Source organism: Urocitellus parryii, chromosome 2 (assembly GCF_045843805.1).
Source record: "Urocitellus parryii isolate mUroPar1 chromosome 2, mUroPar1.hap1, whole genome shotgun sequence".
Classification (NCBI taxonomy): Eukaryota; Metazoa; Chordata; class Mammalia; order Rodentia; family Sciuridae; genus Urocitellus; species Urocitellus parryii.
In genome coordinates, this window is record NC_135532.1 from 184,351,109 (window position 1) to 184,377,671 (window position 26,563).

Sequence of the window (26,563 nt, forward strand, 5' to 3'; positions counted from 1 at the left end):
GAAACATGCCCTTCATTCACCAGACTGAGCTTTCACAGTGCGGTGGTGGGTACTGGGCTGCAGGTGAGGCTGATGCTCTATACGAAGAGAAACCAGACCTGCGCACAAATCATCAACTCAACAACTTTGGGGAACCTGAATGTGACCAAGAAAACCACCTTCATTATTCATGGATTCCGGCCAACAGGTTCCGCTCCAGTTTGGATGGGAGACTTAGTAGAGGCTTTGCTCTCTGCAGAACACATGAACGTGGTTGTTGTTGATTGGAATCGAGGAGCTACAACTGTCATATACACCCACGCCGCTAATAAGACCAAAAAAGTAGCCATCATCTTGAAGGAATTTATCGATCAGATGTTGGTAAGAAAGACTTCTCTTGTATGATTTGTGGTCAAATTGAAACTGACTAATTACCTGGAGATTTAAAGCCAAGAGATATATCTTCAATGAAAAGGGGGTCAATTTTGTATAATTCTGCAAATCTAAATAAGGCACAGGGAGGTATAGAGAGGGACCCTAAGTAAGGTCCACAGGTTTGGTGGTACAGGTTGTGTACCGCACAGGACACTGATGTAAGGGAGCAGCACTGTCATTGTAGATGTTGTAGATTTACATATTTATCATGTTTACTATGATAATTTCCCCACATATGACAATGAAGTATCATAGCAAGGGGAAGCTTTCTTTCTCTTTCTCATTTTGACACTGGGCATTGTGTCTAAGGCCTTGTGCATACTTAGTAAGTGCTCTACCCCTGATTTACATCCCTAGCCTTTTAAAATTTTAATTTAGTTTTTTTGATACCAGGGATGCTCTCCCACTGAGCTATATCCCCAGACTTTTTTTCCCCCCTTAATTTTGAGACAGTGTCTCACTAAGTTTCCCAGACTGGTCTCAAAATTTGTGATCTTCCTGCCTCAACTTCTTGAGCCACTGGTTTTATAGGGCATATACCATTATGCTCAGCTCTTTTTCTAGTTCATATAAAAGTGTCTTACGGGTCAGAGGCGGTCTGTCTAGGAGCTTCCCGGTTTAAACATCTAGAGCTTCAACTTTGGTAGCTGTTCTTTCTGCTAGAAGTGCCAGAGCTTTAGTGACCCAGCTATCCAAAACTGATCTGATGAGATAATTAATGTTTCTAGAAGACTTATCAGATATTAAATTTATTTAGTGACCCACCTCATGCATTGTTCCTTTTAACAACAGCAACAATGACAAGTGGCATGAAATCAGGAAGATAGGTGACATGAGTATTATCCAAGCCCCCCACCTAAACCACCGTCTAGGGAGGAGAATATTTGAATGATTCAGGACAAGCTGTCCCAGTAGCCTATGGGTAGTGTGGTCCACCTCTCCAGGTTTTTCCCTTGTTTCCTTCCCTCTCCAAGGTGACTTCATTCTCTGGGCCAGGATGAAGATAAGGGTGTTCATCAAATTGTACTGTCATCCCTCTCCCCAGTCTACTTAGGGCTGGGGCTGGGGCTGGGGCTCAGTGGCAAAGTGCTTGCCTAGCACGTGTGAGGCACTGGGTTCGATTCTCGCACCACATAAAAATAAATAAATAAAACAAACAACGTACTGTGTCCATCTACAGCTAAAGATGTGTCCACTTAGTTTCTAGCAGAAGCATGAGTGGGAGTCAGGTGGTAATCCCAACAACTTGGGAGGCTGAGGCAGGAGGATTGCAAGTTCAAAGCTAACCTCACTCTGTCTCAAAATAAAAAAAATAATAAAAAGGGCTGGGAATGTGGCTCAGTGGTTAAGGGCCCTTGGCTTTAATCCTCAGTACAAACAAAACAAAAAACAAACAGTGTGAGTGGACTCACCATGACACAAAGGGTAAGGTACAAGTTTAGGATTGGGCTGGTGGGTTTGAATCCTGCTTTACTATGCTCTCAATTTCCCGACCTCTACCACGATTTCAGTGGGCCTCAGATTCTTCGCATAATGAAAAGAATAGTATTTATATTGTGGGGGTCTTGTGACATTTAAATGAGACAATAGATGTAAGACACTTAGAAATATTTCTCCAAAGTCAATAGGTAGGAAATTTCTCCATATGTAGTCAATTCTTTGACTCCTCACAATTTGTAACTATGGGCTTATTGGAATTCCAGGCAGAAGGAGCTTCTCTTGACAACATTTATATGATTGGAGTAAGTCTAGGAGCCCACATATCTGGATTTGTTGGAGAAATGTATGATGGGCAGTTGGGGAGAATTACAGGTAAGACTCCTGTGGGTCTGTGGGGTATAGCTTGGGCCAGGTGGTCACTGGGGGGGATATTACACAGGCAGTCCTAGTCCTCGGGTTTGAAGCCAGCTCTTCCAATTATCTAACCTCTCTAAGCAAGGACTCCTTTCTGCAAAAGATAAACCATAATAATGTTAACCTCAGGTTATTATTTAATTAAATATATGTAAAGCACTTTACAAATTGTATGCCACAGATAAGATGGGTGGTGACTTAATTTCTTTTATACCTAGGAAAACTGCAATGTCCTGTGGGAATTTAATCTATTTGACCTGAAAAGAGTCTTCTTCCTTTCATTTAATCTAGAATGTGGAACTATATACCTAGTACATCTCGGTCCCCAGAAGTAGTCTCATGGTAGGAAAATGATATCGGAATTTTGATGGCTGAGCCTGACTCTGTAAATATCAGTTTTCCAGCAAACACTGAATGAAAACACTCAGAAATGCAGCAGGTTAAACCCCAAACAAAGACTCCCTTGCTGGGATCTCTTACCTAGAGCTTAGTAACTTTCCACAGCTATTCACAAAGGGCTGAGGGTAAGGGTGGCTCTCTATTTCCAAGACCTTGACCTCTCCCATTCTTTTGAGGTACTGGGGTGCTTTACCACTGAGCTACAGCCCCAACTCTTGCCCTGGGCAAGTCACTTCTATCCCTGTGACTCGGTGTCCATCTCTCTGTCTCTGTCCCTATCTGTTTATCTCCCTCTCTCTTTATCTCTTTTTCTCTTTCTCCCATACATGCACATCCCACATTGACTGGCATCAATTCTAGCTATGTATTTTAGGTCACATTGTTTGTTCTGGTTATTTGTTTAAATTTCGCTTTAATCTGAAGGTTCAGGATTCCTCATCTTGTTTAATCTGCTTTCTTGGGGAAGCAAATTGTTTTTTTAGTTTGAAAATGTATTGTTACTATTTTTGGAAAGCAAGTTGTCTTTAAAATTTTTCCTCCTGTAAAAAGGTCAGATGGCTTGAGTTTGAATTTGTGGGAATTAAAAAGAGAGAGAGAAAAAGAGGCGGAGGAGAGAGGAAGGAAGGAAAGAAAGAAATAAAGAAAGAGGAAGAGAGGGGAAAGGAATAGAAAAAGGGACAGGCTGATAAGCAAGTCCTGATTTGTAGCAATTGCTGATTTTCTGGGGTCTAAAACTCCCACCACGACTGATCTCAAGCTACCAACATGACATCAATTGAGCACAGAGTCTGGGTGGAGATGAACAACATTTGTTCTGCAGCCCACCATCTGCAAGTCAGGTGCACCCCTAAGCCTCCCAGCCAATCAGTTCCCACAATTACTTTGAAAGTGAATTACAACAGGTGATGTCTCTGACCATGGAAATTCCCAGGCCAGCCTTCCTTTCACTCTGGGCCCATGTGACCCTGCCCCGTAGCCTGGACTCAGCTGATCATCCACAGCTCCCTTTTCAACCTCCATATTCTCTGAATCCCAAGGTTAGTTTCCATCTTCCCCAAGAGCAGCTGAGGCAGAAAGCATTTCCCCTCCCTACTCCTCTTCCTCGGCCTTGCCTGGGTGGGCTCACTGGGTTGCAGGGTGGGAATGGAACCTGTAACCTAAGGACACAATTCACATCTTACTCCCATGGATCAGATGGCTCTGTCTGTTACTTATCTTGATGGTCTTGATGGCTGCTTGATGCTGTGTTTTCAATTTCTTTCTTTCTTCTGCCCCTCTTTTTGCCTCTCTCCACGAATATCTCTTGGTTTTTCCTTTCATTGCAAGCCAAACACTCTACCACTGAGCTACATCCCCATCCCCTATCTTTAACTTCTCCAAGAGAAGATGATGGATGGTGAATGAGTTGCAAACATTTCAAGTACCTGGATCATTTATGAATACTTTTAAATTTGATTCTCAAACTTGACTGTAAGTTTGCATGAAACTTGCCTTGGGGTGCTGGAGAAAATGCCAATGGGGGTGGCCTGAGTTGGAGGCAGGAGTCTGTATTTTTGTTTCATATATATATATTTGATGGTCCTTTATTATTATTTATTTATATGTGGTGTTGAGAATTGAACTCAGTGCCTCACACATGCTAGGCAAGCGCTCTACCACTGAGCTACAATCCCAGCCCAGGAATCTGTATTTTTAACCAGAAAATATAGATGGTCTGAGCTCCACACTTGGAGAAACTATAGAGTAACCTCTAGTCCCATATGACCACCAAGTACTTGAAATGTGGTCAGTGCAAACTGAAATCTGTTGTGTGAAATACACATTAGCTTTAGAAGACTGAGAAGAATAATAACAAAAAACACAGAATATAGAGAATATTAAGTCTTTTACTGGTGACATGGACATGACAATATTTTGCATGAAATAAAATGTGTTTTTGTTTTGGTGGTGCTTTATGTCTGTCTGTTCATACCATGTGCAGGGTTCTTGTTTTTTGTTTTTTGCTTTGTTTTTAAGTGCAGGGGATTGGCCAGGGATTCTTAACCACTGAGCCACATCTCCAGCCCTTTTTATTTTTCATTTTGAGACAGGGTCTTGCTCAGTTGCTTAGGGCCTCACTAAATTGCTGAGGCTGGCTTTGAACTTGTAACTCTTCTTCCTCAGTCTCCCGAGTTGCTAGGTTTTCAGGTGTGAGCCACCATGCCTGGTGAGCCTGCATATTTTTGGTCAATTTTTTGACTGACATTGTCAACTGATCACTTGCTATGGCATATCACTATGGATATTATAAGTCCAAGTTTTTTGTGACAGTCCTGGTTTGTACCTCTTGTCCTGGTGTGATTATGAACAGTGCCCTCACACTCTCAAAATTGCCCTGTTCTAGATGTTTTCTCTGCCAGTGACCTGGAGGTTGCTATAAACTGGGGCTCTCATTCATTCTTCATTGTCTTAGACAGGAAGTAGTGCTGTCTGATGTGAGGAGGGAGGAGGAGCTTCCTGGTGGGGGACACATTCTTTCTAAGGCTGTGTTGTATTGAAAACAACATATGGACTGGGTGTTTGCCCATCTCCTCCCACACCAGTTTCAGTTGGGAGTGGACAGAAGAGGAAGAAAGGCTGGGAGGGGGAAGATAAGAAAAGAGGGTAGATAAATAAATGGCTCCAGGAAGCAGAAGTGCATTGGGAGAGGAGAAATGGAGAGATTGGAGCTAGAACCAGGAGAGTTAAAGGAAAGAGGCTCAAGTTGGATTTTATATGTAACACAGGGGATAGGAGATGTCATCTAAAATGACATTTGTAGGGACTAGGGGTATAGCTCAGTAGTAGAGCAGAAACTTAGCGTGTTCAAGGTTCTAGGTTCAAACCTTAGCACCCAAAACAAAAATTTTAAAAAGCGATATTCACAGGTTAAAGCTTCAAGGGAGATGTCCTTGAGATCTTCACTTTACATAGGGCTCTAATAAGTGCCTTTTTGAGCCTCTGGATTTTTTTTTTTTAAGTTTTTATTTTGTGGTTACAATATCATAGGGGCTGCTCCCCTATGTTTCGAGTTATTTCACAGTGATGTGAGCAACGCCCAGCTAATATTGACAAGATGTTAATGTTAACATTAATATTGGCAAGAATTGAGTCCAGGCACTTATGGAGTGGGTGATATCTGCGGTATCTACAGGGACTGGCAACCTCTTTGATACCTGGCTTGGCCAGTGAGCTTTGCCCTTTCCTGTTGAGCTTGCTCAGCTCTGTGTGGTGAAACCAAGAGCTCAACACCCAGAGGAGGTTGCCCCGAGAGGCAGGGCTCGCCTCAAGATGCTTGATCTCCCCAAACCTCAGTTCATTCATCTATAAAATAGCTGCCCTGCTTCTCTGGCAGGTTTGCAATGCAAATTAACGAGCTGGGATATGAATACCAGTGAAGCTATAAAGGAGTTTTATTAATAACAAGAAGGAAGGACTGAATGGGGTTTCTGGATCACCAAAAATGAGATAAAATAAGATATAGCATTTAGTTTTTCTCTTTTATGCACCCTGGGGTGCTTTTTTCCCTGAGGAGCCAGTGTATCCCCGCCACTGCCCCCTTGTGTGGGGAGCTCTGCCTGGGCTGTGCTTCCTTCTGAAGTCGGGGTACGGTTCACAGGGCTATGGTCAGGGTAACCATCTCTACTGTGGGAAATAGCTGCAGGGCTGTGGAAAGGAGTCCTGACAAAGCAGGATGGGAATGTGAGTGCTCGCCCACCCACCGGAGGGGAGCCTGCAGCCTGTGAACCATCCTCCCTGGGAGGCATCAGAGGCACAGTGCCAGTGACTCATGGCATGGGGCTGCCAAGCCACTCTGTTTTCCTTCCAGGTCTCGATCCTGCGGGCCCTTTATTCAACGGGAGGCCCCCCCAGGACAGATTAGATCCCAGCGATGCGCAGTTCGTTGATGTCATCCACTCCGACACTGATGGTAACATTCCTGTCTTGGTGGGTTAGTGGCCCCCCCAGACCCACAGAATCCCCCTGGGGCAGATTGTCATGCAGGGGCAGAGCAGGTTTCTCCAGCTGCCTTTTTCCTACCAGGCAGGTTCCAAATCTGCAGAAACATTGAAAGGAAGAGGTAGCTGGTGTAGCCAGGCCCCTGGGTCCGTGCTGCAGTGGGGATGATTTTCCCGTGGTCTTTTTTTCCCCTTTTTTTGGTGGGGGTGCGGGTACCAGGGATTGAACCACTGAGCCATACCCCCATCCCTATTTTGTATTTTATATAGAGAAAGGCTCTCACTGAATAGCTTAGGGCCTTGCCATCGCCAAGGCTGGCTTTGAACTTGCAATCCTCCTGCCTTAGCCTCCCCAGCTGCTGGGATTACAGGCATGAGCCACTGTGCCTGGCCTTCCCAGGGTCTTTTATCTTAAATATACCATTGTGCCCAATCACAGTCAGGCCAATTTACATACCACGTGGACAGTGTTTCCATATATGCAACTGGGTTTGGATGCATAATTTCCTGGGTGTGTTGGTTACTTCTCATTATTTCCTTAAGCTGAAAGGTGAGTTCAGGTGTGTGTCTCTCCACACAGAGCAATCCTCCCACCAACAGCTCCCAGCTGTCTATGAATCTTTTAGGCCATTTCTATCTTTCAAGATGCTGATTTTGCATCATGGGATTGTTGGCATATGCCACGGAGGTTGGGGTGATGTTCAAGGATGGGTGTCTACTAAACACAGATGTCTGGGGGAGGAAGTGGAGTACATGTTTGAGAAGGACAGAGAGAAGTGGTCATTTAAACATTATCTTCTTTATAATGCCATCACCTTGACCCGGGGCTGGAGATGCAGCTCAGTGATAGTGCAGCTTGCACTAGGATGCACAAGGTCCTGAATTTGATCCCCAGCACCACAAAACAAACCAACCCCTGACCCTCTCTCCTGGGCATTTAGTGTGGTATTCAACAGTTGTTTGACTTAAAAGAAACCTCTTGGTAAAGCAGCTGCATTGTTATTGTGGAGTTTGTAAGGTATTACTTAAGTGCAGTACTGCAGTGCCATTTGGATGCCCAGTGAAATAAGGCAATTCACTTTTTATTCTTGGAACATGGAGTTTGAAGGAAAGAGTATAAGTTTTGCAATTAGGCAGATGTGGCCTCAGATCCCAGGATTCCGTTCTTTCTAGTGATGTCATGTTAATTTCTTAAGTCTTCTGAGCCTCTATCGTTATTTCATATGAATTTACCAGTGGCCACTGTGCAGACATGTGAACATTGAAAGGAAGTTCTTTAAAACATCCGCTGTCATACCCACAGAGACATGCAGGTTCTCACTCTATAATAACTATGATTAATACCATGATGCACTATGTATATCTGTGCATATTACACGTGTATGTATAGATCTAAAATCTTACATTCATTTATTTGAGACAGGGATTTCACTCTGTTGCCCAGGCTGATCTTGAACTCCTGATTTTAGCATTTCCCCTGCCTCAGGTTCTGGGATGACAGGTGTGAGCCACCACGTTCAGATTATCAATAATCTTCAATAGGTTTTGTTTGGGGTTTTTGGTTTTTGGTAGTGGTGCTGGGAATAGAACCCAGGGCCTCCCTCATACTAGCCAAGCACTCTAACCCCAACCCCAGTAATATCTTAATCAAGCATTTAACTGATTATTTTAGGGTACATGATTAAAGAAAATAAGCAGTTATTAAATCTGTAATTTTTCAGGACCTCATTATCTAGTATTGTTTTTAAACTTTCTACTGTCCCCGATCCTAAATTTCAAGAAATTTTGCCTCCTAAGTAAAAATTAATTTTTCCTGTTTCTTATTCATTAAAGATTTGTACAGTGCAAATTCGAGGCTCAGAAAGCTCATGACAATTGGAGGGTCCCAGCCAAATGTAAGGAAAAAAATATATGATTGCTGTGAATGAGTAACCAAAATCCCTATGTTTTTAGAAATAGTGGAATTAAATTCCATTACCATTTGCTCAATCACTTAATAATGGAATGGATGATAGTGGAATTTACTTCCTGCTTTCCAACTAACTAACTGGGTTGGTAACTTTGGGAAAAACATTTAAATAAGTATACCAATAATTATATCTTTCTTTGTTTTTTTAAAGAGAGAGAGAGAGAATTTTAATATTTATTATTTAGTTATCGGCGGGTACAGCATCTTTGTTGGTATGTGGTGCTGAGGATCGAACCCGGGCCGCACGAATGCCAGGCGAGCACGCTACCGCTTGAGTCACATCCCCAGCCCTACCAATAATTATATAACAACAACAATAATGATCCAAATCCTGCCTATGTCTGGCAGGCAAATGAGCTATGAGAGGTGAATGAGTTAAAGCAGTGTGAAAGCATAGTGTGTTCTCTTTTAGCACTGGGCTACAAGGAACCGCTAGGAAACATAGACTTCTATCCAAATGGAGGATTGGATCAACCTGGTTGCCCCCAAACGATATTTGGAGGTAAGTGCAGGTACTTTATATTCTGTAAAACAGTGGATTGAAAAGCACAATTTAAAAAAATCTGATTATCTTCACGGAGTAGTTTTGAATAGAAAACAAATTTTTCTGAGAAGATAGCAGTGGTTTAAATATAAATTATAAATTGCAAACTTAGCTCCTCAAAACAAAAAAATAGGGAGTTGAAGGGCAACATTAAAAGTGAGGTGGGGGATCAATGTTTATAGAAGCTCAATTCACCATAGTTAAGCTATAGAACCAACCTAGGTGCCCTTCAACAGATGAATGGATACAGAAAATGTGGTTTATATACACAATGGAATATTGACCATAAAAAAGAATGACTTTATGACATTTGCCAAAAAATGGATAAATCTTTTTTTTATATTTATTTATTTATTTATTAGTTATTGGCAGACACAACATCCTTGTTTGTATGTGGTGCTGGAGGATCGAACCCGGGCCGCACGCATACCAGGCGAGCGCGCTACCACTTGAGCCACATCCCCAGCCCCCAAAAATGGATAAATCTTGAGACTATTGTGCTAAGCGAAATAAGCCAATCCCAAACAACCAAAGGTCAAATGTACTCTCTGATATGTGGTTGCTAACACACAACAAGGTGGGAGGAGGGGAAGAATAGAAGTTCAGCAGATTAGACAAAGGGGAATGAAGGGAAGGGAGAGGGGGACAGAAATAGGAAAGACAGTGGAATGAATCTGATATCACCTATGTACATATGTAAATATACCACAGTGAATCTCTGCATCATATACAACCACAAGACTGGAATCCTAATTAGAATAGGATAGACTATAATAGATAGACTCTGTATTTGTATAGATATGTCAAAATATACTCTACTGGGCTGGGGTTGTAGCTCAGTGGTGGAGCACTTGCCTAGCATGTGTGAGTCACTGCGTTCGATCCTTAGCACCACATAAAAAATAAATAAATAAAAGTAAAGGTATTGTGTAAAAAATAAATTCTACTGTCAAGTATAACGAAAAAGAACAAATAAAAAATAAGTGAGGGTCTGGGGTTGTAGCTCAGTGGTGGAGCACTTGCCTATCATGTGTGAGGTACTGGGTTTGATCCTCAGCACCACATAAAAATAAGTAAACAAACAAAGAAATAAATGGTATTGTGTCCATCTACAACTTAAAAAAGAAAGTGAGGTGGAGGATAGATTTTAAAGTCCAACCCCTTAGTGCTCTAACTATATATTTCGTCACTGCTAGAGAAAGTCAAACAACTATGGAAATGATTCTAGAAAAAGGATGGTCTTGGCATGAAAAGGTAGTTGTCTATGGCCCCAGCTGATTGACATAGTGTTTGAAAGTGATCCGGCTGAAATGGCACACTCAGGGATACCCATGTTGTACCATAGTGAGGTTCAAATTGCATCCTGTGAGATAGTGTAACCATATCCACAAACAGCCAAAGAATATGTGCTTTGCTGGTACAGGACATCCCCCATATTGTTATCAACTCCACTGTTTTTCCATGACTTTTTTCTCTTTTGGTTCAGGGGACTGAACCCGCTCTACCACTGAGCTACATCCCCAGCCCAACTCCATTGTTTCTGCAAAAGGAAGTTCCAGGAACAAAACAATAAATGTTGGCTTGTCAGGTTTGACTCCAGTCCAGCTTGGCCCGTGCCAGCCCCATGTTTCTTCCTTCTTACCCCAGTTGATGTCTCTGTTCCTCACTGATTTGTTGTATGGGCACAAGTGAACCCTGGAGGAATAGAAAATGCTCTGATCTGATGCAGTAGCCAGTGCCTCTCCAAACCACTGGCAACCACAGCTCCTTTTTTCATGGGGTTACTGTTTCCTCTTCAGATCCTTACCCACACTGATTGCCCTTTTGTGGAATTAAGCCTCTGTTTTGAGTGACATCAGTAATTCATTATCTCTAGTTCTTTTGACACCCATCTCTGTGTCTCCTCAACCTCCTGTCTCACCACCTGGCACCCCCTGGCACCCCCTGGGAGCTAACTTGAGTCCTTCTTGTCCGTTTATGACTTCTAGTGCCCACTCCTATCATTTAGCCCCTCCCACTTCATTCTTGCATTGGCCACAGATCCCTGCCACTTGGCTGCTATGGTGAATGCCCTGTGTACCCCCAGACCTCTTAGAGGTGAGCTAGATTGGACTTTCGTCCCACCTGAGAGAGCCATTTTATCTATCTTCATCTGAGTTCACACGGCCAGTGTTCACCCTCATGTTCCCTCCTGACCCAGGGTAGAGGCATCCCCCTCCCTTTCCAACATGCTCTCCTCTGCTGACCCTCCTTGGGAGCTTCCCCTACCAATTACTACCTAATGTCTTCCGGTTCCATTAAGCCCGCACTAAAACTCTCCCCTTCTTGCTTCTGTGTCATCGGGTGATGTCGTCTGGCTGGTCTTTCCATGGTCACTCTTTTGAGGGCTCTCTGAAAGTACCTCCCCTCAGGCTGGGTCATCTGATTTTCATTTCACTCTCCCTTTTTTTCCTTAAATATTTTATCTATATTTCCAAGTTCAGAATTCACCATGAAAGTGGAAGGGGTAGATTCTGATCTAATTGACTTTTATCCACCCTGGACTCTGCTCCACCCAACAGCCCAGACCTGTTTAGGAAGACTTCACTCTTGAGTGACCCACTTCCATGAAGCTGCTGCCCTTTGGTGCCCACTTAAAGTTGAGGTCAATTTCAGGGAGGAGATGCTTGTGGGAGGATTTACAGCCCAGGCTCATCCATTTTCTTATGTGATCTTCCTCCTCAGAGGGGTGTGTGTTTGAAGTGTGTGACATGCGTGCAGGTAATTGAACCCAGGGCCTCCTGCATGCTAGTCAAGTGCTCTACTACTGAGTTACACCCCCAGCCCTCCTCAGATAACTCTTGATTCCCTTCTGTCCTTTTATATCAGCTGATCCTGTTCCTTGGCCCTCTGTTATGGTTGTGAGCATTGCAGGCTCACCATGCAGAGTGATTTCTCAAAAAAAAAAACCCTGCCGTTGGGTTTTTGATAAGATAGAAGGTAAATTCATCCTGTGGTCCAGCTAATGTGTCATCAAGAACTACAATGTCTTAGTAAACCTCAGGCTCAGTCCTTGATTAAGATGTAAGACTGTGTGCCATCCCCCACCCTCGTCCCCTCTGCCCTGCCGTGTAGACTCCCAGCCTCTTCTATTCTGCAGCACAGCAGTGGTTCTCAAACTTCAGCATGTATCAGAATCATGTAGAAAGCTTGTTAAAACACAGATCACATTGGCACGTGCAAGATCTTGTGTTCAGTCCCAGCAACAAACCAAATCAAACCAAACCAAACCACAGACTGCAGACAGCTGCAAGCCTCTCAGGGGAAAGTACTAATAATGTCCATTTCTAATAAATTCCCAGGTGATGCTTACACAGCTGGTCTGAGACGGTATTTTGAGAACTTTAGTAGTAGTGCAACAGATAGATCTGAGAGCCCCATAGACCACAGGTGGCAGAATTCCAACTCTGCCTTTGTTAGTAGGTTCTCTGTGCCTCAGCTTTCCTATCTATAAAATGACACTAATATTGCCTCCCTTACAAGATTGTGAGAGCTAGAAACATATTATATAAAGAACCTAGGCTATTATTACCCACCATAGTATTTCTGATTTTGTTTTATTACAGTGATTATAAAAATTTATAGGTTCCTGGCTTTAAAATATTTGAAACAAAGTTGGGATACTTTACTTACCTGTCTGGTCTTTGTCCACTGCCAGGACCTGTTGCTTTTTTTAAAAAAAATATTTATTTATATTTATTTATTTATTTATTTTAACATAAAGAAATTTATTCAAGGAATACACACATGTGCAATTTTTAAATGATTTTTTAAAAATACAATACCTTTATTTATTTATTTATTTATTTTTATGTGGTGTTGAGAATCAAACCCAGTACCTTCCATGTGCCAGGCAAGTGCTCTGCCACTGAACCACAACCCCAGCCTGGCCCAGTTGCTTTTGACATAATGAAAAATGTGGCAGTGATCAAAACTACTCTCTTGCTTTTGACTTTGCAGTCATTGGGATTATTAGGACTTACCTGGAGCAGATGAGGGAACCCATAACAACCAGACTTTTAGTTAAAGCCTTGAGCAGAAATGAGGCAGAAGGCTGGATGGGGTGGTCTGCATCTATAGTCCCAGCTACTCAGAAGGGCTGGGTGTGTAGCTCAGTGGTAGAGCTCTTATCTAGCATGCGTGAGGCTATGGATATCCCCAACACTGAAAGAAAAAAAAAATAGACAGAGGGGGTTCAGTGTGTAGCAGAACCTGCTGGAGATTGCACTTCCAAATATTTGGTATTAATTTTCCATGTGCCTGGCACTGTTCTAAGATTTAAAGCTACAATAGTAAATGAAATATGCAAGAATGCTTATTTTGGGAGAAGCAGAGTCAAGTTATTCGAGATAAAAGACTGTATGTGATGAAATCTAATGGATGTATTTAACAGTGACATTATTTTTTTGTTTTTGTTTTTGTTTGTTTTCTGTGTGCTGGGGAGGAGACCCAGGGCCTCACAAATGGTAGGCACCTGTTCTAGCTACTCCAAGCTATACCCCTGGCCCTACGATATTTAATTAAAGTATATTTGCTTTAACTCCTGTCACAACCTTAATTTAATGTCATCTTTTCTTCTGCCACCTGCCAGCATGAATCCTTATGTATGGCTTTTTGTAAGGACTGAATGGGATCAAGTACATTGGAGCTTTCAGAGCCATGCAGGAGATGAGAAATTGTGTGTGTAAAGCATGTGATGTTCTTCTTTTAAATGCTTCTACTGCTCTACCCTTGAATCACTCCCTTTCCAACTAAGGAATAAAGTATTTCAAGTGTGACCACCAGAGGTCCGTGTACCTGTACCTGGCTTCCCTGAGAGAGGACTGTGAGATCACCGCCTATCCCTGTGACTCCTACAGGGACTACAGGAACGGCAAGTGCACCAGCTGCGGCACACCAGAGCAGTCCTGTCCCGTCCTGGGTAGGTCCAAAGCGGTTTCCCCCTCTGCTTTGGTACAAATTTTTGGTACAAATCCCAGAACCATTTTGCTATCTAAAAATGGCTCCAAAATTGTTTTCTAAAAACAACAACAATTTTAAAAACCCATAAAACAGTCTAGGCAGCTTTTTTGAGCCAACTTTCTAGTCTCCTAATTACAAAAATTGGTAGAAGAGCAATCTGTGTAGGATTCCACCCAGCAGGTAGCCCAGCCTATCCAGAGCACAGCCTGCTCCTGCGAGGGCTGGAACACCCTCTCTGTGCACACGACCTCTCACTGTGGACCCTCCACAGTGAGACAGAGACCTTCTGCCAGATGACATAGCTGAGTGGTCCCTTTTAACTAGTGTCCATAAATGCCCTTACTGTCAGCTGGGCATGGTGGATCATATCTGCAATCCCAACTACTTGGGAGACTGAAACAGGAGATTAAAAGTTCAAGACCAGACTAGGCAACTTAGTGAAAGCCTGCCTCAAAATAAGGTGTAAAAAGAGCTGGAGATGTAGCTTAGTGGTAGAGTGCCCTAGTTCAATTCCACTACGGGGTTTGGGGTGGGGGATGCCCTCACTCCATCCTCTGGCTCTTGTGGGTATACAGGGCTGGGGTGGGCTCAAAGATGCCATGGGTACTGCTTGGATATTTGTTAGGGGTTGGTGGAAATATCCTAGGTGGTTAAAATTTTGAAATCCATGAGGATTTTCTGATTTTTCCTAAAAGGAAAATTAAATATATATATTTAATACCGGTGTCTGTGTCCTATTCCCTATCAATTAAGTCAGAGTCTGGAGGCCATTTTCTGGCAGTGAAGACAGAGGAAAGAAAGAGGTCGTAGAACAGTACCCGACCTTGTCTCCTGCAGACATAGATATAAAGGGAGACATTCACCTGCTTGGTGACATAGTTATCTGGCAAGCCCACATTCTGTACAACATTCTGTAATAATAAAACGTTTTTCAAGAAAGCCCAGGGTCTGGGGGCGCAGCTCAGTGGTAGAGCATGTGCTTAGCATGCATGAAGCCCTGGGTTCTATTTCAAGAACTGCCAACCCCCCAAAAATGGAAAATAAAAAAGCACCTTGCTTTGCAATAATGATGCTATTTTAGGTCTAAACCTAAATCTGTTTTAATGTAGAAAATGAATGTATTACTGTAAAACATTAGTCCTATTTTTAGTCCAAAACTGTGTGCTGCTCCCCGTCCCCCTACCAGGTTAACTGAGAGCCAGTAAAGAGGTCAAAGCCATGGTAGGGTCCTTCTGCACCCCAGCTCTTAGGGATGGAGACAACTGGCAAGAATGGTGGTCACTGGGGTGACACTGTCCTGGACCCTGCAGTGCTCACATGGCGCTGGCAGGTTGTCACTGTGGTGGCTGCAGGTGTCTCAGTGTGCTCACCCTTTGCCGCTTTCATGTTTATGTAACCCGTGTTCACGTTACGCTTTTCCAACTTGTTTTATAGGCTATTATGCTGACAATTGGAAAGACTACTTAAAGCAGAAAGATCCTCCGATGACTAAGGCGTTCTTTGACACAGCTGAGAAGGAGCCATTCTGCAGTGAGTGGTGAACAGTGTTTGACTGACCCTTTTATTGTGGGGAGGTTGAGTCTCAGCTTCCTGGCTGCTTCTTGGCAAATGAAGGACGTGGTAAAGCTTGGAGTTTGAAGCTGGAAGGGCCTAGGTAGAATCCTGATTCTATCACATAATAGCTGTGAGACCTTGGTCAGGTCTTCTAACCTCTGTGGATCTCAGGGTCCTGTTGGCTAAGTGGAGATAATAATGCCTATCTTCTGGGCTATTAGGATTACAACATCAATAAATCAGTGTTGCTAGCATCACCAGTGGCCATAGTAACCACTAAGATCTTCCAGGAAATCACTTGATTCCTGAAGAGACATGATGGACATTGGGGCTAGGAAAACTAAGGTGGCAGGCACATCTTACGGGTCAGTCCTAGCTCTACAGCAACATGAGAAATTCAAGACATCAAGAGGTTGAGTATTACAGATGGAAGCTCATTAGGATAGCAGTTGATTAAATGCTCTGTGTGCCGTCAGGATTTGCCTGGGAAGATGTATGCGTTTCTTGCAATCTTTTTTCTTTTATTGTTGTTGTGCTCAACCACTGAGCTGAGCCACATCCCCAGATCCCCCTTTTTTAAAAATTTGGGACAGGGTCTAAGTTGCTAAGGACCTAGCTAAATTGCTGAAGCTGGCTTTGAACTTGTGATCCTCCTGCCTCAGTCTCCAGCCACCGGTAACACGGGCATGTGCCCCCATGCCAGGCCTTCCTTGCAATCTTTTACTCCTTATCACTTTTCTTGGGAGCAACTGTCCTAAATGACTAGCATATCCCTGGGTTTCCCTCTTTCTTTGGAGCCATACATGGTAGCCCAGGGTTGGGCATCTGCCTGGTCTCTACGGGGCAATCCCCTGAGCAATAAGGGCCATGAAAGGACATTCCAGAGCTGGCCTTATCTTCATGGAACCATCATCTTCCCGAATCTCTTTCACTTTCCTTGCAAGTCTGACCAAGAAAGAGCAAATCTGCCTGTCACGTAGAGATCCCTATCTTCCCCAAACATACTTGACCTTGAAGAGCAAATAGTAAGGAAGAATGCATTGTGTATCATTTATTCAGGAGGAATTATTGCGTGCCTATAAGATTTACTTCAGGGATTATAAAAAGAGCAAGAGAGAGCTTGGTAGTGCAGGAGGTATGGGTGGCATGCAGAGGTAGGAAGGAGACTTCAAGGTGTACCAGGTAGGAAGTGGACATGACTCAAATTATGGAAGACCTTGTTGGCCATGGAGTGTCTCCAAGTGGCAACTTGATCATTTTAGCATAAGATGGGCTGGATGGAAGTGAACCAATCACATGTAGCCATAAGCCAGGAGACCTTAGTCCATTTGGTGGGAACCTGGGATGCCTGACCATGGTGACTGGGTCCCAGTGAACTCTGATGTCACTCATGCCATTTTTGCCAAAGAGAAGAAAAAAAGAACAATAGAAAATATTGCCCCAGATCTTTTCAGAGAAACTTCAGAGGAAGAGAAAAGGAAACTCAATTATTAGGGATGTTGGGCTTTCAGGAGTCGGCCCTCCAGGGAAGCATTTGGGGCTACCTCTCTCTTATTATGTTCTCTCCCTGTTCTGCAGTGTATCATTACTTTGTGGACATTATATCTTGGAACAAGAACATCAGAAGAGGGTCTATTACAATCAAATTAAGAGACAGAGATGGAAATACCACAGAATCTAAAATCGATCAGTAAGTTGAGCTGCAATAGTTTGCCATTTGCTATTTTCTTCTTGGCTTGAGAAATTAAATCCCAGATATACCTACTTTCTTATTTATAGGTCTGTGCTTTCCCTTGTCCTGCCAAAAATATAAGGGGACATGTTGTTTACTTGCTTTCCCTGCTCTTGATCTCTCAGGCTCTCTACAAATGTATTGGCACAAGTGATTTCTTCCTTCCTTTCTTCCTCCTTCCCTCCTTTACCTTCTTCCTTTCCTGCCACAATCCCTTTTTCTCTTCTAATTCTTCCTCTGGTTGAACATTTAATTACAAAAGTTTTTCTTGCTTACTATAAAGGTTCAAATAACTACAATGATTTAATCATTCCACATTTTATATACATGTATCAAAACCTTACATTGTACCCCATAGGTATATACAATAATGATTTTTCAATATAAAATAATCCATTTTAAAACTATAAATGGCCAGGAATGGTGGTGGACACCTATAATCCAATTGACTCTGGAGGCTGAGGCAGGAGGCTGATAAGTTTGAGGCAAGCCTCAGCAACTTAGCAAGGCCCTCAGCAACTTATTGAAACCCTGTCTCAAAAACTGAAGAGGGCTGGGGATGTATGTTTTAGTCAGTTTTGCATTGCTGTGACAAAAAGACCTAAAAGAGAACAACTTAAAGAAGGAAAAGTTTATTTTGGCTCATGGTTTCAGAGGTTCAGTCCACCATAGGCCAGCGCCATAGTTTGGGGCCCAAGATGAGGCAGAAATTCATGTTGGAAGGGCATGGTGGAGGAAGGTAGCTCAGGATGCAGCAGCCAGGAAGCAGGAGAGTTCTGCTCACCAGAGAAAAAATATAACCTCAAAAGCCACATCCCCAGTGTCCTACTTCTTCCAGCCATACTCTGTGTGGCTACAGTTATCACCCAGTTAATCCATAGGATAGGACTCTCATGATCTAATCACTTCACCTGTGAATATTCTTGCATTGTCTCATACATGAGCTTTTGGGGGATACCTCATTTCTAAACCATAACAATATAGCTCAGTGATAAATCACAGCTGGGTAATTCACAGTACTAAAAAACAAAAACACACAAATAAAAAACATAAAGGGGTATGCCACATAAAAGTACAAGTTCTCACCCACTCCCCCCAATAGGCCCACCTCCAAAGTCCAAAGGCACCCACCACATACATATGCCTATCCTTTTATGAGCTATACAAGTAGAAATGTATATGACATAAATATAACATGTACATATATATGTTTTTGAAACTCAAAATATAATTTGCAGTAAAAAAGTCAAAGACACCCTTAAAATTCAGCAATGGGGAAATTATTAAATATTCTCATGTAATAGAATATTATTCATATATTGAAGTTTTATGATATGTATTACATGAAAGCTTATAATATGCCAAGTAAAAAAAATGTAGAATATAGAATTATATAAAGATTTAAATTAGCTCTACCATGTAAAAGTAATAAAAAAGAAACTTGCCAAAATATTATATTGTTATTTGGATAGTGAGACTCTATAACTGTTTTTTTTTTTTTTAAAGTTCTCTTTAGTCTTCAGTTTTCTATGATGGTGTGTCTAATTTTTTAAAGTTTTGAAATAATTAGCACTTTAAAAAAATCTATTACTTCTATAACCATGTTCTAACTCTATGTTTAGTATTTTGAAGAACTGTCAGACTGTGTTCCAAAACAGTTGTCCTATTTCACATCTCCACTAGCCATGTATAAGGATCCAATTTCTTCACACACTTGCCAGCACTTATTTTTGTCTAATTTTTTTTATTGTGGTAAAGATGCATAACACAAATAACATAAACTTTACCATCTTTTTTTTTTTGTTGTTTTGGTTTGGTTTTGGTACTAGGGATTGAACCCAGGGACACTTTGCCACTGAGCCACATCCCCAGCCTATTGTTTGTTTTTGTTTTTAAGGACATGTGAACTTTTTTGTCTTTTTTATTGGCACACAGTTGTACATAATGGTGGGATTTGTTGTTACATATTAGTATACATACACAATATAGCAATATAATTTGGCAAATATCCTCCACAGAGATTTCCTCCTTATTTCCCTCCTCTCACCCCTTAGTCCTTTTCCTCTACTAATCTCCTTTTATTTTCATGAGATCACCTCTCATCTTTCTTTTCCTTTTTCTTCTCTGGCTTTATATGAGAGAAAACATATGACCCTTGACCTTCTGTCTTTGGCTGATTTCCCTTAACATAATGGTTTCAAGTTCCATCCATTTTCCTGAAATTACATTATTTCATTTTTCTTTATGACAGAGGTCTGCATGTATCACTATGGTATGATGACTTTAATTCTTCAAGATAAATACCAAGGAGTGGTATAGCTGGGTCATATGGTGGTTCCATGTCTAGTCCTTTGAGGAATCTCCTAGTGGTTGTATTACTTTACAATACCACCAACAGTGTAAAGTGTTCTATTTTCTCCACATCCTCTCCAGCATTTATTATTGTTTGTATTCTTTTTTTTTTAGAGAGAGAGAGAGAGAATTTTTTAATATTTTAGTTTTTGGTGGACACAACATCTTTGTTTGTATGTGGTGCTGAGGATCGAACCCGGGCTGCACACATGCCAGGAAAGCACGCTACCGCTTGAGCCACATCCCCAGCCCCTATTGTTTGTATTCTTGATGACTACCATTCTGACTGGTATGAGATGAAATCTCAGTGTAGTTTTTTTAGGGGGGTGGTACTGGGGATTGCACTCAGAGACACTTAACCACTAAGCCACATCCCCAGCCCTATTTTCTACTTTATTTAGAGACAGGGTCCTCACTAATTTGCTTTGAACCTTGCTGTTGCTGAGGCTGGCTTCAAACTCGAGATCCTCCCATCTCAGCCTCCCGAGCCGCTGGGATCACAGGCGTCTGCCACTGAGCCGGGCCTCAGTACAGTTTTGATTTGCATTTCCCTGCTAATGATGTTGAACATTTTTTTCATATACTTGTAGGCCATTTATATTTCTTTTGTGAAGTGTCTATTGCCTTCATTTTCCCATTTATTAATTTGGTTTTTTTGGTGTTACATTTTTTTGAGTTCTTTATGTATTTTAGATATTAATCCTCTGTCAGAAGTGTAGCTAGCAAAGATTTTTCTCCCACTCGGTAAGTTCACTCTTCATATTCTTGTTTTCCTTTCCTGTGAAAAAGTTTTTTAATCTGATTCCATCCCATTTATTAACTCTTGTCATTATTCCCTAAGCTTTAGGGGTCCTATTGAGAAAGTCATTCATTGTCCATGCCTACACATTGGAGTGCTGACTATATATTTTCTTCTAGGAGTTGCCTAGTTTCTAGTATAATTCCTAGGTCTTTGATTCATTTTGAGTTGGCTTTTTGTGTAGGGTGATAGATAGGGGTCTAGTTTCATTGTTCTACAGATGGATAACCAGTTTTCCCAGCACCACTTATTAAAGAGGCTGTCTTTTCTCCATTGTATGTTTTTGGCACCTTTTTCAAGGACCAGCTGACTGTAGATGTGTGGGGTTGTCTCTGTGTCTTCCATTCTGTGCCATAGGTCTATGTGTCTCTTTCTATGCCAGTGAAATACAGTTTTTGTTACTATAGCTCTGTAGTGTAATTTAAAGTCAGATACTGTGATACCTCCAGCATTGCTTTTTTGACTTAGACTTGCTTTGACTGTTCTGGGTCTTTTATTGTTCCAAATGAATTTTAAGACTGTATTTTCTAGTTCTGTGAACAATATTATTGGTGTTTTGATGGGGATTGCATTGAATCTGTGTATTGCTTCTAGTATTGGTAGCATGGCCATTTAACAGTATTAATTCTGCCTATCCATGAGCGTGGGAGGTCTTTCCATCTTCTAAGATCTTTTTCAATTTCTTTCTTCAGTGTTCTATAGTTTTCATTGTAGAGGTCTTTCACCTCATTGGTTAGATTTATTCCTTTTTTTTTTTTTTTTTAGCTATTGTGAATGGGATTCCCCCCCTCCCCGACTTCTTTCTCAGCAGATTCATTGTTGATATATAAGAAAGCTATTGATTTTTTTTTAAAAAAATTATTTTTAGTTGTAGGTGGACTCAATGCTTTTATTTATCTATGTGGTGCTGAGTGTTGGAAGCCATGTATGAATTACAGGTTCATTTGAGCCATTACAAGGTGGCAGGGGGTGGGTGGAGAGTGGGGGTGTGGAGGGTGTGGGGTGGGCTGTGTGTGTGGAGGTTGCTTTTCTGAGAACTCCTGGTGTGAATCTACCTGTTGCCGATTGTTCAGATTACAGCTGACATGTACCTTAGCTCACAGCCCTATGTTCAAATGCAGCCCCTGGGGTGGGGGGCGGGGTGGTGGTGGTGAGTGTAACCTCCCTTGCTCCAAACAAGTTGCTTTTCACATCTTTATCCTGTTTTCCTCAAGAAGCTTGCCACAGTGAAACCTTTTGATGTATTTCCCTTAAATAAAAAATTTGGACCTTCTTCTTTGTTCAGTTCCTGTTCCTATCAGGGCTGGAAGACCCACCAGGCACCCAGCTTTTAAAAAACTATTTTCTGTCTATTATCTTCTGTTTCTTATTATTTTCAGACTTTTTATTTTCCCTCAAAGCAGAAATCTGCTCTGTCGGGGTGCTGGTAACCCCAGCAGAACCCAGTGCCTCACATGTGCTAGGCAAGTGCTCTACCACTGATCTACGTCCCAGCCATTTATTTATTTATTTATTTGGTACCAGAGGTTGAACTCAGCACACTTGGCCACTGAGCCGCATCCCAGCCCTATTTTGTATTTTACTTAGACAGGGCCTCACTGAGGTGCTTAGTGCCTTGCTGTTGCTGAGGCTGGATTTGAACTTGGGATCCTCCTGTCTCAACTTCCCGAATGCTGGAATTACAGGCATGCGCCACTGTGCCCAGCTCAGCTATTGATTTTTGTATGTTGATTTTGTAACCTACTACTTTGCTGAATTGTTTATTAGCTCTAGCAGTCTTTTGGTGGAGTGTTTTGGATCTTCTAGGTATAGGATTGTATCATCTGCAAACAGGGATAATTTGACTTCTTCATTTTCTATTTTTGTTACTTTTATTTTTTTCTCTTGCCTAATTGCTCTGGCTAGAATTTTTAGTACTATATTAATATAAGTGGAAAGAGTGGACATCTTGTCTTGTTCCAGATTTTAAAGGAAACACTTTCATTTTTCCCCCCATTTACTACGAAATTGACGTGTGTGTGTGTGTGTGTGTGTGTGTGTGTGTGTGTGTGTGTGATTTATGGTGTTGAGGTAGGTTCCTACTATTTCTAGTTTTTTCAATGTTTTTATCATGAATGGGTGTTGAATTTTCTCAAAAGCTTTCTCTGCATCTATTTAGATGATCAAGTGATTTTTGTTCATAGTTCTATTTATATGATGAATTACATTTATTGATTTGCATATATTAAACCATCTTTGCATCTCTATCCCCAGCCCTTTTTATGCTTTGTTTTGAGACAATCTTACTAAGTAGCTGAGGTTGGCATTGAACTTGTGATCCTCCTGTCTTGGCCTCCCAAGTAGCTGGGATTATAGGTGTGTGCCATTGTACCTGGCCAAGTTTATCATTTTAATCAATTTTTGGTGTACCGTTCAGTAGTTAGTGTATTCATGTTGTCATGAGACAGATCTCTAGATTTTTTTTCATTTTGCAAAGCAGTAATTTTGTACTCATTAACAACTCCCCTTTCCTTACTCTTCCAAGCCCCTAGTAAACACTATTATTTCTCTTTCTATGAATTGGACAATAGTAGATAGCTCACACAAGAGGAATCAATACAGTGTTTGTCTTTTTGTGACTGGCTTATTTCACTTAGTATAGTATCCTCAAGGTTCATTGATATTGTAGCATGTGACAGAATTTCCTTCATTTTTAAGGCTGCATATGATTCCATTATATGTATCGACCATGTTTTGTTTACCCATTCAATTATTGATGGATGCTTGTGCCTGCTTTGAATTATTTTGGATATTTAAAGTGGAATGTCTGGCCCATGTGGTAATTCTATTTTTGACATGCTGTCATCCCATTTCCCATGACTATTGCATCATTTTCTGGTCCCACTGGTACTGCACCAGGGTTCCAATTTCTCCACATCCTCACCAACACCTGTCGTCCTAATGGGTGTGAAGTGATTCTATACCTATGGAATGTTTTCATCATTCTCTGAAGCACTTCCTTCCTTTTGGGCACACAGACTGTCTTAGGATCACCTTGCACTTTCCCTGCCCCAGCCTGGGAGTCAACTCTTTCTCCAGGAAACCCTGGTTTCTTTTAGTGGAGATGGTATTTAGGAACCAAAATCTGGGCTGAAAGTGGTAGTGCACACCTGTAATCACAGCTGCTTGGGAAGCTGAGGCAGGAGGATTGCAAGTTCTAAGCCAGCCTCAGCAACTAAGTGAGGCTCTAAGCAACTATGTGGCTCAGGGGTCATGCACCCTGGGATTCAATGCCCCATGCCCCCCAGTATATCTGGGTACCTTCTGTATTTCAAGACTCAGACTTGATTCCATTAGGGCTGGGATGACAGATACCTGCTTACATCACTAACCCTCCAAATTAAGAATCATTTCTGATGTGAGCCCATTGTTCCTGAGTCTAGGAGACTCCTCAGCTCTCTGTGACCTCCTCTTCCAGCTCTGCAGTGGGACAAGGACTGTGCTGAACCTCCCCAGTGATTTCTCTTGGGACCTCTGGGGTTCCATGTATAGAAAACATCTTCACACACTTGAGGAACATACTAGAACACAGATTTAGCCTAAGGTTCATCTTGAGAGACAGGACTAAAAAAAAAAAAACGTGCTTAAGGATAACTTCTCTGTTAGTGTCCAGTTTGGCTGGAAATCTCCGTGTGTCTCTAGCAATGCAGTTTAATGGAAAGACCATAACTTTGAACTTGGAGTTGAGTTCGTAACCCCTGTCCTGTGGGGAACTTAAGCTCTTCAAGCAGCTTTTGCCCTGTTTGTAAAATAGGAAAAAAAAATACCCACCTTGCAGAATGTTTCAGGGATTGGAGAGATGTGTCAAAAGATGAGGACACCAGCTGGGTGCAGTTTCGCACACCTGTAATCCCAGCGGCTCGGGAGGCTGAGGCATTGAGAGTTCAAAACCAGCTTCAGCAATTTAGTGAGGCCCTAAGCAACTCAGAAAGACCCTTTTTCTAAATAAAAAATTTTTAAAAAGGACTAGGGAGGGCAAGGATTGTAGCTCCGTGGGAGAGCGCTTACCTCACATATGTGAAGCATTGGGTTCGAGCCTCAGCACCACATAAAAATAAATAAATAAAGACATTGTGTCCATCTACAACTAAAAAAATAATTTTTAGAAAAAGGGGTCCAGGTGGGGCTGGGGATGTGGCTCAAGCGGTAGCGTGCTCGCCTGGCATGCGTGCGGTCCGGTTCGATCCTCAGCACCACATACCAACAAAGATGTTGTGTCCGCCGAGAACTAAAAAATAAATATTAAAATTCTCTCTCTTTCTAAAAAAAAAGGGGGGGGGTCCTGGGATGTGGCTCAGTAGTTAACTCCTCTGGGTTCAATCCCTGGTACCCCCCAAAATAAGTAAATAAATAAATAAAGACAGGAGCACACTGCTTGGTGCACAGTAAATAGCATTCTTCTCTGATGTCACTTTGGGGTAAGTAGATTCACTTAGGCAGTTGCCTGGACTTGGTGGACATGAAATTCAGCAAGTGCAGGAAATGGGGCCAAGTAGTAGCCTGTGTACCAATGATTTGCAGGCTGCAGAGCTGCTTTCTCTCCTTAGTCATCTATACTCATTTCTAAATGTTATTTCTTCTTTCCAGTGAACCAGCCACATTTCAGAAATATCATCAAGTGAGCCTGCTTGCAAGATTTAATCAAGATCTGGACAAAGTGGCAACAATTTCCTTGGTGTTCTCTACAGGATCTGTAATAGGTCCTAAGTACAAGCTCAGGATCCTCCGAATTAGGTTGAGGTCCCTTGTCCATCCAGAGAGGTGAGCCTCAGGCAAGGTTTACCAAAGATTTTATTGGATCCTCGGCTTCTTCAGATATTTTAATGGAACTTCTTCATTCACAGGGAGGGGAGTTAGGGGTTTTCCAAAAATAGTCTCCATTTGAAACAAGTTGCTCAGTAATCCAAGAAATTTATACTGGCATGTGCTTAAAGATAAATGGCCCAGTAACCCAAGGAAATAATGGTGTTATATGCTTAGAGTTACATAATTTCCTCCCTAACCACCCGTGTTCCTTGTAGTTGACAGTTTGTTGTAGAAAAGAAATTTTGTATCATTCAGCAGACTGAGAAAACAGAGATGAATATATATAAGGTTAAAGAAAAATTGGATTTTTTTCCCTTTGACAATGTCAATGTTATGTTTGTTAAATTTGATAAATGCATTGAGAATCTCCTTATTCTTAGAAAATACACACAGAAGTGTTAAGAAATATTGAGGAGCAAACAACCTATTATCAACGGGTTCAGAAAAAGTGAATGCATGTGCATAAAGAGAGAGAGAGGATTTTTTTTTTTTTAAGTACAGGGCTATATTTGTATGTTTTGTGATAAATACCACTCTACCATATGGTCTTAACTTTTAATCTGTGGGCGGAAAAAGAGACAGGAAATGATGTAACCAGTAACTTTTTCTTGAAGGTTAAGGACACCCTAAAATATTTAATACAAATTTCCTCTAAGAGAATAGTCATTATATCTTAAAATGGTGGGATTTTTTTTGTACTTTCCTAATTTTCAAAGAGATAACATGCCCATTTTATAAAATCTGGAAAGTACAGAAAGTGTTAGGAAGCAGAAAAAGATCACTCCTAATGTCATTCAGAGGTAACCGCTGTTAACAGTTTTGGTTATTTCTATCATTGCTTTAAACCTAGTTGAAGTCAGATGGGGATAACATTTTATGTTCTGCTTTCTGGCTGTGGATGAAGCGTTTTTCCGATTCCATTAGAAACATCTGCTGCATAATTTTATATCCTAAGGATATAATGCAATTGACTTGACAAGAACGTGGTATTGCTATGATTTTATTGACAAGGGTATTTCTGTCGTGTTTTCCCAGGCCCCAGTTATGTCGGTATGATCTTGTCCTGATGGAAAATGTCCAGACAGTCTTCAAACCTATTCTCTGCCCCAAGTTGCAAATGTAA

At 41.7% G+C, this 26,563-nt stretch overlaps 1 protein-coding gene across 3 annotated transcripts; it reads left to right on the top strand.

Annotated features, from left to right (window-relative positions):
- On the top strand, positions 1–26,563 carry Liph (lipase H). 3 transcript variants are annotated; one of them, XM_026389409.2, is made up of 9 exons: positions 1–360; positions 2,118–2,226; positions 6,515–6,616; positions 9,026–9,115; positions 13,953–14,117; positions 15,593–15,688; positions 17,291–17,402; positions 25,222–25,395; positions 26,476–26,563. In XM_026389409.2, the coding sequence occupies exons 1-9, from the start codon at positions 73–75 to the stop codon at positions 26,561–26,563; spliced, it is 1,224 nt and encodes a 407-aa protein (XP_026245194.2). In that variant the 5' UTR covers positions 1–72. The 3 variants fall into 3 exon arrangements, with proteins under 3 accessions (XP_026245194.2, XP_077651146.1, XP_077651147.1); XM_077795020.1 differs by lacking the exon at positions 9,026–9,115; XM_077795021.1 differs by lacking the exon at positions 6,515–6,616.

Coding starts and splice junctions, on each gene's coding strand:
- Liph (XM_026389409.2), top strand. CDS start 73: ATGCTCTATACGAAGAGAAACCAGACCTGCGCACAAATCATCAACTCA. Junction 9,116..13,952: donor CCCCCAAACGATATTTGGAG/GTAAGTGCAGGT, acceptor TTTCCAACTAAG/GAATAAAGTATTTCAAGTGT. Junction 15,689..17,290: donor TGAGAAGGAGCCATTCTGCA/GTGAGTGGTGAA, acceptor CCTGTTCTGCAG/TGTATCATTACTTTGTGGAC.